Source organism: Notothenia rossii (assembly GCF_949606895.1).
Source record: "Notothenia rossii genome assembly, chromosome: 1".
Classification (NCBI taxonomy): Eukaryota; Metazoa; Chordata; class Actinopteri; order Perciformes; family Nototheniidae; genus Notothenia; species Notothenia rossii.
The window spans coordinates 88,560,451-88,574,517 of NC_136912.1; the positions used below are offsets into that span (position 1 = coordinate 88,560,451).

A 14,067-nucleotide genomic window follows, 5' to 3' on the forward strand; every position below is an offset into this window, starting at 1 on the left:
GATTATCTCGGCAAAGGAGAAGTGCTCACTATCACAGATTTTTTCAGATTTGTGAACAATATTTGAGAGAAATGGTTATTTTGTGTAAGTAGAAAATGTTTGACATCTTTGAGTTCATCTCATGAAAAATGGGAGCAAAAACCAAAGTGTTGCGTTTATATTTTTGTTCAGTGTATATCCTACTGTCAGTTTGAACCAGCACAGATATCGATTAAATGGCTTTTTAAATTAAGAGTCCTTCCTGTAAATCTTGAAATTGTCATTCATGATTACACATTCTAATCAATGTTTACAGTAAATGGTAACACAATAAAATCACAAGTCTACAGTAGAGTCGTGCCACACTGGCATGGCGGGCGGTTAAGCTAAACTATCAAAGCGTCACTTGCATGCACGGTTTATTGTCTCCATAGCCTCGATGAAATGAAAGCGTTACAGGACATCAAAAGCACTGAGAGGGAAACAGAAAATCTTCTCTAAGACTGTGCGACTCTGTCAATAACAACGGTCTATGTTAAAAGCTTTGCATTACACATTGTTACAGAGGGTGTCCTTCAGTGTGTGCTCCTAGGACATACAAAATAGTCAGCTATTAGAAAGCACATATAACAGCTAAGAACTCTCCAAGTGATATAAGAGCGATAATATGAGAGTAGTAGTAATAATAATACAGTAATAGGTGCAATCCCCCTCCTCCAGCTAGGTGTCTTACAGGTCAGGTACATTTTTATGAATAATGAACTGTACATGGCACTTCAAAAACACTTTTAACAGAAAACTCAGGTGGATGATTCTGAATAAATAGATTAAAAAATAAATTAAATGTTTATTTTGCTCATTCTCAGACAGAGCGTAGATTTTTGAATCCAGGTTAAATTATTAGTATGTGTACTGTTATTGTAAACCCCCCCCCACCTAGAAGTGTTTTGATAAATTATCAGAAGACACTGTTTTAGTTTTTATAGTAAGTATGGCTTTGTTTCTCTGAACTTGATCAGAGCTCACCTGCAAATGTAGTTATGTTGTGAGGGAGAACATTTATTTATTATAATATTTCCTGGAGCACTCTCAAAGAAATTAGTCCATTTTTTATCAATCTTTCTTTCTTTTTTCTCATTTCTATTTCGATGACAACCCATTAACTAATCCAAACTCTCTGCGAGAACGAGGCAAAATGAACTCTAAACTAAATCCCAGTGTTTGTCTTCGTCTACTGTAGACATGAACAATTATTTGAAAACTGTACTAATTCCTCACTTTTCTGAGACAAGAGCTCTGATTTATTAATAAGCAATGAGCCGGCTGAGCATTGAAGATAATCTGAGGATGGATTTGGAATAATCTGGGCTGTACAAGAAAATAAAAATGTCCAACAAGACTGAGCAAGATGTTTCATTATCATGATTTTAAACGCCGGGAGGGTGCCATGCTCTTACAAATATGTTTTTAAAAACTCTGGTGACTGTTTAGAGTCCCGTGATGCGTTTGTTTCACTCCTGATTTTATATATGGTTGCCCTCAAAAACAAGACAGCAGCTCTCCCATTGGTCCTTTTCTAAACGCAGGTTTTGTTGAGGTCGACTTTCACCGGCAGCGGCCCCGCCTCCTGGCTCTCCTCAGATTGTTTCAGGGTCACAGCGATCATAGGACTCAGGTAGTAGGGGTTGACTTTCTGAGCGTTATCCAGGAACTCTTTATCTCCGTTGATGCTAAGCTGAAAAGACAACCAATGAAGAAGTTGTAAGAGTGAGAAACAAGCAGCAAGTTCACCTACAACACTTCACACCACTGTGTTTTTACTTTCCTATTTAGAGTGCAAAGTATGATTATTATGATCAAAATAAAGCACTTTTTGAAAATAAAAGCATGTAAAAGAGGCACAAAATACATAATAGGGCCCATAGGAACTGTGCATCTACTCGAGAGGCTTAGACAACACCAGATGTAAACATTAACGGCATCCTCCTCAGATTGAGAGTAACATAAGCTAGCAAAGGTGAGCCTCCTTCCTAAAGCACAGTTTATTCTTCAAGGTAATATGCTATAAGCTGAGCAGATGTTTATTAGAAAGAAACTGCTCACAACAAAGTCTGAGAAGTGTTAAGAGACTTTAAGTAGGCTTTGTTGAGCCTACTTTAAACTAGTGAAGTCATTGCTTCCCTCAGAAGTACACGAGTATGTACTTTTCTCTGCGTACCTGCGTCTTGATGTGCTGCTCTGGTGCGGTGACGAGGCTGGCACAGCTGAGCCACAGCATGACCATGATGGACAAGAAGAGACAGGCCGCTAGAATCCACCGTGGAAGGCCTGAACGTCTGCAGAACGAAAGAGTAGGACATGAAAAGAGACAGGAGTTAGGGGGTGAGATTGAAGATGGACAGAAATACAGAGAGAACTAAACATTAACAAATAAAACCAGGTCGAATGTAAATTGTCTTGTTGAAAACACACTTTATAGGAGTTTTGGCACTGCAAATTCAAATTACTTAAATTACTTTTCCCTGCATATAAATGTTTTAGTTGTTTTGTTGTGTATAACCTCACATACATGCAGCTGTGAGTTTGCTTTATTCTCTCTTTAGTTTTGAAACATTGAGTTATATAATCTGCAATACCTAACTGCAATCCATCATGTCAACATTTGTTATTGTCAAGGTTACAGAACCACCGCAAGACAATGCAATAGTAGACTAATTTAAAAAATGACATCGTACAATAATGAAAATAAAATAAACTTTAAGTATCGGAAAGATGATTTTCCTGCTGACAAAAAACTGGAAATCAGACCAAGATACTTTGGTTTCTTAATCAATCAATTGTCATTTGTCTTGTGGTGCAAACAAATTGATATTAAGCAACCAGTCATGCCAACATTAATTACACTGTAATCTGAGTTTTTCAATTTGAACTGTATTATAATATTTTATTTGAACTGTACTATCTATTATCTTAATGACCTGTACTTAAATCATGTTTCATAATTGTTTTTGTGATAGAGATTAGGCAATGTTTTTAGTGTGTTGTTGATTGTTATGTACCTGCCTGAGGACTGCAGATGGAAATGAGCTATTAGCTATAATCTGGCATAATTCATATCTTCTTTTCTGAGATTAATGTATTTGTATGCATGGTCCTTGTCGAAATAAATACATAATATATAATAGTATGAAGTATATTTTATGGGAAAAAAGCATAACTTGGTTCTTTATTCCTCCGCAGGGTAACCCAGCTCACCTGGACATGCAGCCCAGGAAGTCGTGCTCCGCTGTGGGGTCGTCTGCGTGCTGCATCGGGTGCTTCACTTTGCCTCCTGCTTTAGATGCTCCCCTCTCCCCATGTCCCCTCACACCTGCAATACAATTCATAATAAAACATTTGTAAAAACATCTTGCAACAACATACTGCTGTATATGGATACAAGTGTGATGTGGGTACGTAGAGGCTAGGGTATAAACCGATTACATGTAACGGGACTTCTTCATTAGGATACAAAAAAACAAACCGTAAACAAGAAGTAATCAGATTTGTGTTACATTATTTTTGTATTTCTTTTAACACTTTATTTATTGGGTTTTCCCACACATAACACAATAACAGGAGAAAATACAAATGCAGGTGCTATATAAAAAAGAAATACAAAAAAGATGGCAAAACAATAATGATAATAATAACATAAAAAGACCATTGCAGTAATAGCAATGACAAAACCAAAATACACAATGACATGAAAAGACAGAAACAGAAAACCCCTAAAACCAGATGTTACATTTTCTTTAACAAATAGGATTCCTAGGAGGATTACAATGTTACAAAAAAACGAAAAAAGTGCATAATTTGTAGATTTTATTTAATCTTTGTAAGCAGTACTATTCTGTAGGATAGTAGTTTGAGTGTCTTTGAGGATATTGAGGTAATTAAAAACAGGAAATAATCAGGATTGCTTTTATTTGTTGATACTGATTACATCTCCTATAGGTAACTAGTAACTGTAACAGAATGATTAATTTGTTATTGTCCCTCCCACCCTGTGTATTCTCTCACCGTGGGGTCTCTGGGTGTGGGAGTGGACCTGAGGCCAGGGCTTGTCTGCCACGTTGGATCGAGGAGCCTGCAGCTCGGGCAGAGAGTACTCCATGTCTGGCTGGCTCTGAGGAGGCAAACAACAACAGAGACACTCAGCAATCAAGGCAGCAATTATACCAAAGTAAGTCAACAGCACAATCGACAGGAAATGGCCTGTCTGACTCTGTGAGGTCAGACCACAAGAGGAGCACTTACTAAGAATAGCTGCTAAAGCTGGACTGAACTTATTTACTATAAGACCAGAGGAGAGGCAAAGTTATACTTTTACACTTCCAAAATTAGCTAGACACTAAGGAAAAAAAGAAAAGTGAGACATTTAGAAAAACTTATGAATATTTTGAATTGTTTTTCTTCATGTCTGTATGGTAATTATAGAGCAAACCCTATTTCCAATAAGGTCAACACTATTTATTTAACAACATATTCATTTTTAAAAAACCGTATTTTCTTACTGAGAGATTGACATTGATGACAGTTTAAAACATCTGATATTCAGTAGTGGTATTGATTTAAATGTTACACCAATCGTATAGTCTTTTCATTTTCTATTAGGATTATTAACATCAAAACTTGATACTTAAGTGCAACAAAGTTAGACGTTTCTCATCTTGAAGCATAAAAGATGATTGTGAGGCAGCCAAGTTATTGAAATACATTTTGGTTGAAAGCTTTGAACATCAGCTAAAAGGGATTTATACTCCTTTGTTCAACATGCCGAATGAATCTGAACACTAGTGAAATGATTAATGATAAGGATGAGAATTACATTTGTTGCATAACTAAATCTAACTGACTTTGAACTCATGATCATCATCTTTTATTGTTGCCTGCTTAATATGTCCGGAAGTCCCTCGTCGTTTCTTTCTCGCACACCCAAACTACTTTAAGTAAAACCCTTGAACTGGGACGGCAGTTTGAAAATTGGCTTTTAAAACAACTGTTTAACCGAAACGTAGAGCCTGCTGACAGTATTTGTTCCGTTGTGAGTTTCATTATGTGCACAGTGTTTCTGGTCCCCCCTGGAGAACTCATTAAAAGAGGATTTTGGTTCCCCACTGCTGACCCTTCCTCCACTATATGAGCAGCTGTAGTTCTCAAACAATACTATTGCTAGCCTCAGCCACACACACACACAAACACACACACACACACACACACACACACACACACACACACACACACACACACACACACACACACACACACACACACACACACACACACACACACACACACACACACACACACACACACACACACGCACAGGAGTACAGTAAATCCCACTGAAGTAGCGTCAAGATCCCGGTATTTATCGATTCTGCAGTAAGTGGATCAATAAACTTCAAAACCTCTTGCTGTGTCTTGCGCTGCAAAAATGAAATCTGCATTTTCATTACATTACTTAGGATATGATTGATGTGCTTTCTCCTGAATGATTATAGTCACTGGTTCAGAAAAACAAAACAACACACTGTAGTCGGCCGTAGAGACATGACTGGTTGGTTTGTTCCCCAAAACACGTTCAATCCTTTAAACCTCCTCTGTTGAAATAGCTGTTACACAACCGGGTTTATTACCCATAGCAAACAACGTTTTTTTGACAGAGTGCATTGAAACCAGATGCAGCAGCAGTGTGAAGGGTTTGAGCGGCTGATTCTCATTGGCTGCAGACTGAAGGGATCTAACCATCACAACGAGCAGAGCCTGATCTGCATCTGTCATGCATTATAAGAGAGAGGGGGGGATGTAAAAGGTGCTCCGGCTTAAAGGAAGAAAGGGAGAGAGAAAGAAAGCATGAAATAAAGAAGGAAACAAGGAAAGAAAGATTTAAAGAAATAAATAAGGAAAGGACGAAAGAAAAAAAGAAAGAAGGTGGATTGGAAAGAAAGATTTGAGGAATTAAGAAAGAAAAGAATACAGGAAGGAAGGAAGGAGATAGAGTTTCACTAAATCTCACTTCTCTTATTTTGTTGACTTTCAATCTGTTGAAAGAATCTTTGCGAGGGCGAAGTGAATATCAACGTTTAATGCAAAACAACTTTGACTAACTCTTAATCACAATTATAAACACCGTCTCTCCGAGGTCCCATCGAGCTGTGCATTAAGCAAATGAATCATCAAATAAAAAAACCTTGGGGGAAATATATCCAGTTAATTGGACTTCAAGTTGGACTAATGGTGTCAAAATGATGGCCCTTAATTAGGAGACCCTAAATGAACTTTGATTACAGCTCTCCCATGTCGACAATTAAGACCACTTTTAATTTTTCTGGAGGTGAGGAAGGTGGAATAGGAGACAGAAAATACTTTATGTTGAAATGATAATAAAACAACACTTATACAAAAATGGTTTAGAGAAACAAAAACCTCAGGATTAAAAGACAAGTCCGGCTATATTCTGTATTTCTCTTATTGTCAACGCATCTAGAACAAAACAACTGATAAATGTTTTGATCTTTATAACAAGAATTGAGTATGAAAATCCTGATCTTGCTTCATTTAGAAAACCATGGGCTCTGTAGCTTATCATGGGCGAATCCCCAAAAACGTATACCTTCCGCCAAACAGTTAACGCACAGTATTGCACCAAATGTAAATAAAGTAATTGCTGTTATCCACTTTTAAAAATGCACTTTTTACTCATGTTTGACTGATGTTGTTGTAAAAACTATACTTCCCACCTGTTTAGCCCTATTTAAAAAATGAATAAGTATACCTGTCTTCAGTGGGAACCATACTGAATACTTTATAAAAGAAGGGGAAGTAGTCACCGTGATGTGAGGTTGAGGACTACCGTTGTTATTTCGGCTGTTTCAATTTTTGTTAGCCAGAAGTGACTACATTTTGACAAGATGATCTATTATTAGAACCAAACACGGAACAATGCTGTGGCAGCGACTTGTCAATCACAACGTTGTCCCGCCTTAAAGCATAAAGCATTTTTTTTGTTTATTTTACTCTTAATGGGACAATAATTTACAAAATAAACATTATGCTGGACTGGAGAATACTTGAAACGAGTGACTGAGACCATAAACGTATGAGCAAAAATGTTTACTGAAGTAATAAAATCAAGTGAGATATGGGGTCCTTTTCTCATTGACTTTTCAGACAATGATGTTGCCCCTTTGAAACCAATGGTATTGTACCTGAGAACAATAGAAACTAAGGTGGTCGTATCTGAGAACAATAGAAACTAAGGTGGTCAAAGATGAACCATAACACCATAAATCCTGAATGTCCTTTGCATACTGTATGTAAAGTGCATGCTTATGTCACCCTTAGTGTAAACTACGCTGAGAACTGACTTCCTTTACAGTGTAGCATCATTAGTCAGGTTTACAGCCTCACCCAGAGTTCACTTTGTTCTGCAGGCTTGCTCCCTAACAGAACAGGAGCTCAGTCAGACTAGGAAGTCTTTCATTAACTCTCTTTTGTCGCACTTTCAAGGTCTGATTTGTCAAAAATAACACCAGGGTGCTGAAAAGGGAATGACTGAATGAGGTAAAGGGCTGTGTTTTACCAATGCTTCACAAAATGACAAGTTTCCTTTACTTTTTTCCATCACTGGGGGACAACCCCAGCTGTGACCTAAAAGCGACTTATTCCAGCTTCACAAACTGAACACACTGCTGCCACTAATGTTTGTTTATGATGCACACAACCAGTCATTCTCACAACTTGAGGTTACACAAACACACACATGGGCGCACAGATGGAACTATAAAGAAGGCGCTTTATGGACATACACATCATTTATATGACAGACAGCGTTGGGTTGCTTCCCCCCCTCTGCTGTCCCTCAATTTAGCTGGACTTTTTCTGTTGTTTCAACACTCGGAAAGTCAATCTGTCAAATCCGTGGCGGTCTGCCAGCTGACCACTAAACACAGGCCTGGTATTCTTCCCACAGCCCCGTGGAGCCCGGCTTCTCTCTCCGCTTCAGCCGGCATGTCACTTCCACAAAGAGCAAACATCCATCACCACGTTTAAAAGAAATGTTGGTGATTTTCTGTGGCTGCTGCATCTCTATGTGAGGCGGAGCCCATCGTTTCTTATACCTAATAGTGAATTTAAGCATATAAAAAAACTCCTATGATACATAGTAGCCCTTCTGTATGGGTTACGGTGCATAAATACTGTCATTACCCTTTTAGCCCTTTAATTATGTAGCTAAAAATGCGATCAAAGTCACAAATGGGGAAAACCCCTGACAGGGAAGCAGGTTTCCGACCCGTTTTTGGAGGATATGGTTGAGTAGTCTGGTGGTTAGACAGACCAAATCCTGTTATAGCTTTAATGTATAGGTGCTTTACGCCATTGATCTTAGCAATTAATCCAACAATCGAGTAGCCACAGCTGCAAAAATCTCTAAATTTGCTTTTTCTAATAATACGATTTTTCTGGTGTACATCTGGATCCAGATCTGCAGGAAAGTGCTTAATCAGCGGAAATCGTCCATAAAACACAGAGTTATCTAACTAAAAGTCTTGCCAACAGTGCCAAAAAATAACCTCTTTTGTGGGGGTAATCATGAGTAGTGAATCGGTCAACTCAATCTTTGAAAAAGTTGGAATATTTATTTGTCACAACTTAAAGTTAATCCTTTAGCGCAGTCCACTCTTCTAAATCTTGCAGTGAGTTTCTGTCCTGAGGCGGATTCACCACAGTAAGCCGTGCCGGATATAAAATATGCATGGGGCTAAAGGGAGAGACATAATTTAAAAGGACATTTATAAACAATTAAAGTGCTGAAAAACTGTTTGCAGCTCTCGAAATCTAACCACCTTGTCCCCACCCCGCTGTGTGCCCTTACTCAGTCAACCTTCACAGATGCACCAACTCTAGAGTGGGCTGTGAGTCGTTCTGGCAGAGACCCAAGCTCTGCAGCATCGTACGGTTAGAGGATGTATTTCACTATGTTAACAGGAAGCAGCTCATCTAATAATCTATAAAGGTTTACGCGCTTGCTTTTAACCTCCCGTCAAAAACACATGGTACGAAAAAGCCTTTTAGTTATCATCATGGGATTCATGGAGATTTGAGTGTTTATTTGTCTGGGTCTTTTAAAGCAAAGCACTTCAATATCCAACTCTGTTCTCAGCATAGATATTAAGACGAAGCAGGACACAATATGCACTTAGTACAGATACAATTGAATAAAAAACGTTGAACAAGTTATGATTGTTGAAACATAATCAAACCACATGGTGGTTACATTACATTGTTACTTTATGCATTGCGTGTGTTTATTGCAATTGTTCTCTGATGAGATTTGATATATATGGATCAATGTAAGTGGACGTTGTCTTTCTTTTTCAGTTCAGCCACAGGAACCCTTACTGATCACTGCAATTATATATATATATATATTTTGTTATCAATACCAAATAAAATAGTTGAACTTTTGAAAATGAGTATGACCTGGGTTTAGTTGAGAACACCCTCAGGTTTATAAATTGGCAATAGAGGGCAGAATATGTGCGTTTCGTGGCCATTTTGCAGAACTTAACTGTAACCATTTATCTATAAACTAGACAGGTCAACGAGGAATGCTTTCTGTGAAACAGGAAAAAATATATACTCCTAGAGCCCTCCAATACAAAGGCCTGTTCTGGATAGACACTTAGTTTAGGTCTTACCTGGAAAACCACAACCTTGCCGTCATCAGCCTGCAGGTAGAAAGTCCAGGTGGAGGAGATGAAGCTCTGGGCGGAGCTGACGATGTCGTTGCACCAACCGGACACGGCCTCCATCACAGAGAGGGACTTAGGGCGAAGAGTCATGGCCCTGAGCTGCAGAGGAGAGAGAATCAGAATACCTGTATTAGTCCCACTGAGGGGACATTTACATTACTACAGCAGAAAAGAGCCACAGACAGCTTAATGTTACCTAAAGTGTGCATAACAAAGTATTAAAGATAAAAGAAGAAAGAAATTATACAAAATACACATCCTAAACACACTCTTTACGGGCGGTATTGACTGTGTGTGTACCGTTTGCACACATTTGTGATATTAGTGATTTTACCACTCAGATGGCTCTCATTGCTCGTTTGCAGTGTTACAGTGTTCAGCGTTTCTCACCCTTCTCCTCTTGAGCTCAGGTTCAGAGGGTTGGCTGGCGCACCCGGTGCAGCAGGCCTCCTGCTCCAGCTGCTTCACGTACGCCTCCTGACAGGCTGGAGAGAGAGGCAGGGGGTGAAGGGATTGTTATGAAGCATGAAAATAAGAAGCATGATGGTAAAAGAAGTAAGAGAAGAAGAAGTGCAAACATCCAAAAAGGGCACTAAGCAGAGTTGGCATAGAGCACTACAGGGAGTTTGCTAGAAGATAAAAGGAAAATAATATCAGGTACTGGCTTCATATATGGGAAGGAAGATAAAGATGCAAGTGAGATTTATCTGTTGGCCTCCGTGGAGATGAATCGCTCCATGTTGCCGTGATTGAAACAGGGAGCAACGGGGCATTGGCTGTCTGGACGGCAAATCACATCATTGATTTCCAATAGAGGTTCAAACCGAGCGAAGGAGCCTCAAACACCCAGAAAAACACCCAGCTTTTAGAAAACAGTGCAACATTTTCATTTTGAGGTCAAACGAGTCCTTGTCAAAAGGACTCACTCGTTCAAGGTCTTAAGAAACCATTTCAGTAGAAACAGCATGAATATACCGTTTAACTGTGTGTTGCACAAACCAAACGTATGTTTAAGTGAATCACATGGCTATATTTAATCAATATATGGATATTATATCAACATTGTGATATAAGACCAGATATTGTCTCTCATTTTGGACATTGTAATATACCATAACTGTTAACTTTTTCCTGGTTGAAAGGGCGGATTGCAGAAAAGTGAAGTGATGTTCAAATGTTTTTATTTATCTTTACCAGCACTAAGTTATCATATCAACATTACTGAAGATTTTTTATTTTATGAAAGCATGAACAGTCAACCCTATAATGTTGTTGCAGTTTTTAAATGGAGTTATTTAGTAAAAAAATATTTAGATTTAATTTTAGGTGGATTCAGTCCGCTGCCATTCATTTTTACATTTAAGTATTGAGCAGCGTACACTTTTGACGCTGGCCCTGCTCAGTATGTCATGCAGACAGACAAGAAGACAGACAGACTGATAGACAAACAGACTGACACTGACTCACCTCCCTGACACTCCTCCCTGCTGGTGTTGAAGCCAGCGTTGCCATTGACGAACTGGCAGATGGAGTAGAGGCGACAGCCGCGGTGACAGGCGTTCATTATGGAGTCCTACCAGCGGACAGAAAGCAGAGAGGGAGATGCAAAATTAGAGATGTCTCTGGCACTCTTGGATAAACTCAAGATAGGTTTGTTAGAAAACATGATGGGTTATGGCATCTCCTAATGACACGTTGCAGCTTTTAAATTGCAGCCTGTCACAAACAGTTGATACAACTGTTCACAATGTGCCTGTTGTAGGAAACAAGTGCAGGAATATGAGATGGTTATTTAGGAAAATGCACATTATTGTACTTTTTACAATGCATTAATTATGGTTTTAGATAAGGAAACAGCGCCCCCTGGTGACCTCTCTGGGGACAGACGAGACAAAGAGATTCCCTGACCGCGACCATGAAGGATTTATTACAGCCTTGTGCTTGTCATCTTCATCACAGCGTGTGCCTGTTTATTCACAGAGGGGTGTTTATCTCCAACCATAAAACGGTGCCTTATTGTTTGGATGCTCTGCATATTCAACCTTCCTTTAGCTACTGCCCAGTATGTAGGTTTTCAAATCGAAATATGCTTCTTTAATCACAATCTTTAAAGCAGTACACTCTGATCTGCCTTGCAGCTCTGCCCTGCAGGATGCCTGAACCACACCTGAAGGCAGCGGCGGCGATGGAGGAGGAGGAGGAGGAGGAGGAGGAGGAGGAGGAGGAGGAGGAGGAGGAAGAGGAGGAGGAGGAGGAGGAGGAGGTAGGAGGAAAAACATCCGACCCTGGAAATCTAGGCAATGCTCTTAACCACAGAAACTCCTGGTGAAATTCACAGCCATTATGTACCGTCCTGCATGGGGTCTAGTCCGGCCTCTCCTAAGATGCTGTGTATACTGAGAATAAAGGATTGCTTCATGCTTCATAACAGTTTCACTGACCCTCCTCCACCCTGTAGTATAAATGCCCTGCTTGATCTTAATAGCGGATAAAGGAATGATCAGTTTTTGGCGCAGTTTAAACCAAGTACAGCTGACTGTGTGCAGTTCACTTCTTGGACGACACTGTAAGGTGCAGAAAGAAAACGAGCTGCAACCATCTTTCGGCCTAATTGTGCGCCGTCGCGTCCAAGAGGATGCAGCGAAAAAACCCAAAACATGTCATTACGCACGGACATAAACGCATTTCTTTTATATTTTAAGATGTAAACATCGTTTTTTTCGATGCTGAATATTTTGTAGCCTATTCGTCAGTATGTCTGGCGCTGAATCGTCGGACAGAAGGATGCATCTCTCTCGCTGCTGGTAATGCGCTTCCTGCAGAGACAGCCGACAGTACAAGAGGAAGGAAGGAATAACTTACTTTAGCTGGGCTTTTGTTTTTGATGGTGAGCTGGCATTGCTTTTTGCAGTAATTGATGTCGCCCAGTTGGTTGTCAAACAGATCCGAAGACGCCGCAGCGATCCCGGCGAGGAGCACCGAGAGCAGGGCGGAGAAGCCGCACATCTTTCCGCCGAGCCGGAGCATCTGTAACCCTGGAGAGGAAGATGAGGAGGAGGAGTGGAGAGAAGAAGAGGTACAACAACCAGCACTGAACTCCCTTTGTGGCGCTGCTGGTGCGGATGCTTTGCTGCCTCAGCCCGGTGCTTGTCTGCTCCAAGGATCTGCCTCTGCTCGTGGCGTCACACGCATCATCACGCACAACGCCCCCCAAACACACACACACACACACACACACACACACACACACACACACACACACACACACACACACACACACACACACACACACACACACACACACACACACACACAACCTGCAGCGCCGCGTTCACTGCAGTGCACAATGTGGCAGTGATGACATTCATAAAATGTGTCAGATAGTAGAAAAGGAGCAGATGCCCACACAGCTGACAGATGGAGTGTTTGTTGGAGTATCGACAGTTCGTAATCAATGTGATAATTATAGGTTTAATGTAGAGATGCTGCGGGAAGTGTGGCAACAGAGATGAGGACAGATTAGCAAACAACTGTTCAAACTATTATTGTGTTTATTGATTTGGTCTTTTGATCCTATTTAAACAATATGTTATAAGATGATACAATACAAAGACCTTCACTTATGAAACATAACCCTATAGAGCAAAAACTGACGAAACAAGTTTTTGTGTTGGTTGATGCATTCAAGTGTTGCTGCTGTGACAAAACAATTTCCCAAATTGGGATCAATAAAGTAATTTAATCTAATATTTTGCACATTATAGGAATATTCTAAATCCTTGTTTCAGATTCAGTGAAAACATAGTCGGTTAAAAATAAAAGGCATAACATGTTAATAATAATAATAATAATAATAATAATAATGATTAAAAAAAATTATTAGAGCGCTTTTACAGGTGCTCAAAGCGCTTTACAATTACACATTACACACATTAGACATGTAAATGTCATTACTGTGGACATTACCCACAGGAGCAAATGCGGGATGAAGTAAAACGACATATTAATAATGTATTGGATTATTTTTGATACAAGCGAAGTATGTAGCAATTTAATGTCATTTCCTAAGAAGTCAAGCTAATTCCAATTAGTTCAATAACAATAAAGATTATTGAATTGAAGTATAGTAGTGGTTCATCATTTGTACCTCACATAATTTATGTAGCCTACAGTATATGTGTGTACAAACTTAATGTAATTGAGTGGAAGTAAGAAATGTAAGTATAATCAAATGGTAAGTAGGCCTACCTTAAATTTGCTTTACTGTACTCTAAGTACAGTTCTTTAG

The 14,067-nt window shown here is 39.5% G+C and overlaps 1 protein-coding gene across 1 annotated transcript; it reads right to left on the reverse strand.

Annotated features, from left to right (window-relative positions):
- Positions 1-1,045: 1,045 nt before the first annotated feature.
- tmem59l (transmembrane protein 59-like) lies at positions 1,046-12,975 on the reverse strand. Its single transcript, XM_079683635.1, has 8 exons — positions 12,642-12,975; positions 11,247-11,352; positions 10,170-10,264; positions 9,726-9,878; positions 4,042-4,147; positions 3,235-3,349; positions 2,198-2,315; positions 1,046-1,714 (listed from the first exon to the last, which is right to left on the reverse strand). The coding sequence occupies exons 1-8, from the start codon at positions 12,804-12,806 to the stop codon at positions 1,556-1,558; spliced, it is 1,017 nt and encodes a 338-aa protein (XP_079539761.1). The 5' UTR covers positions 12,807-12,975; the 3' UTR covers positions 1,046-1,555.
- Positions 12,976-14,067: the final 1,092 nt, after the last annotated feature.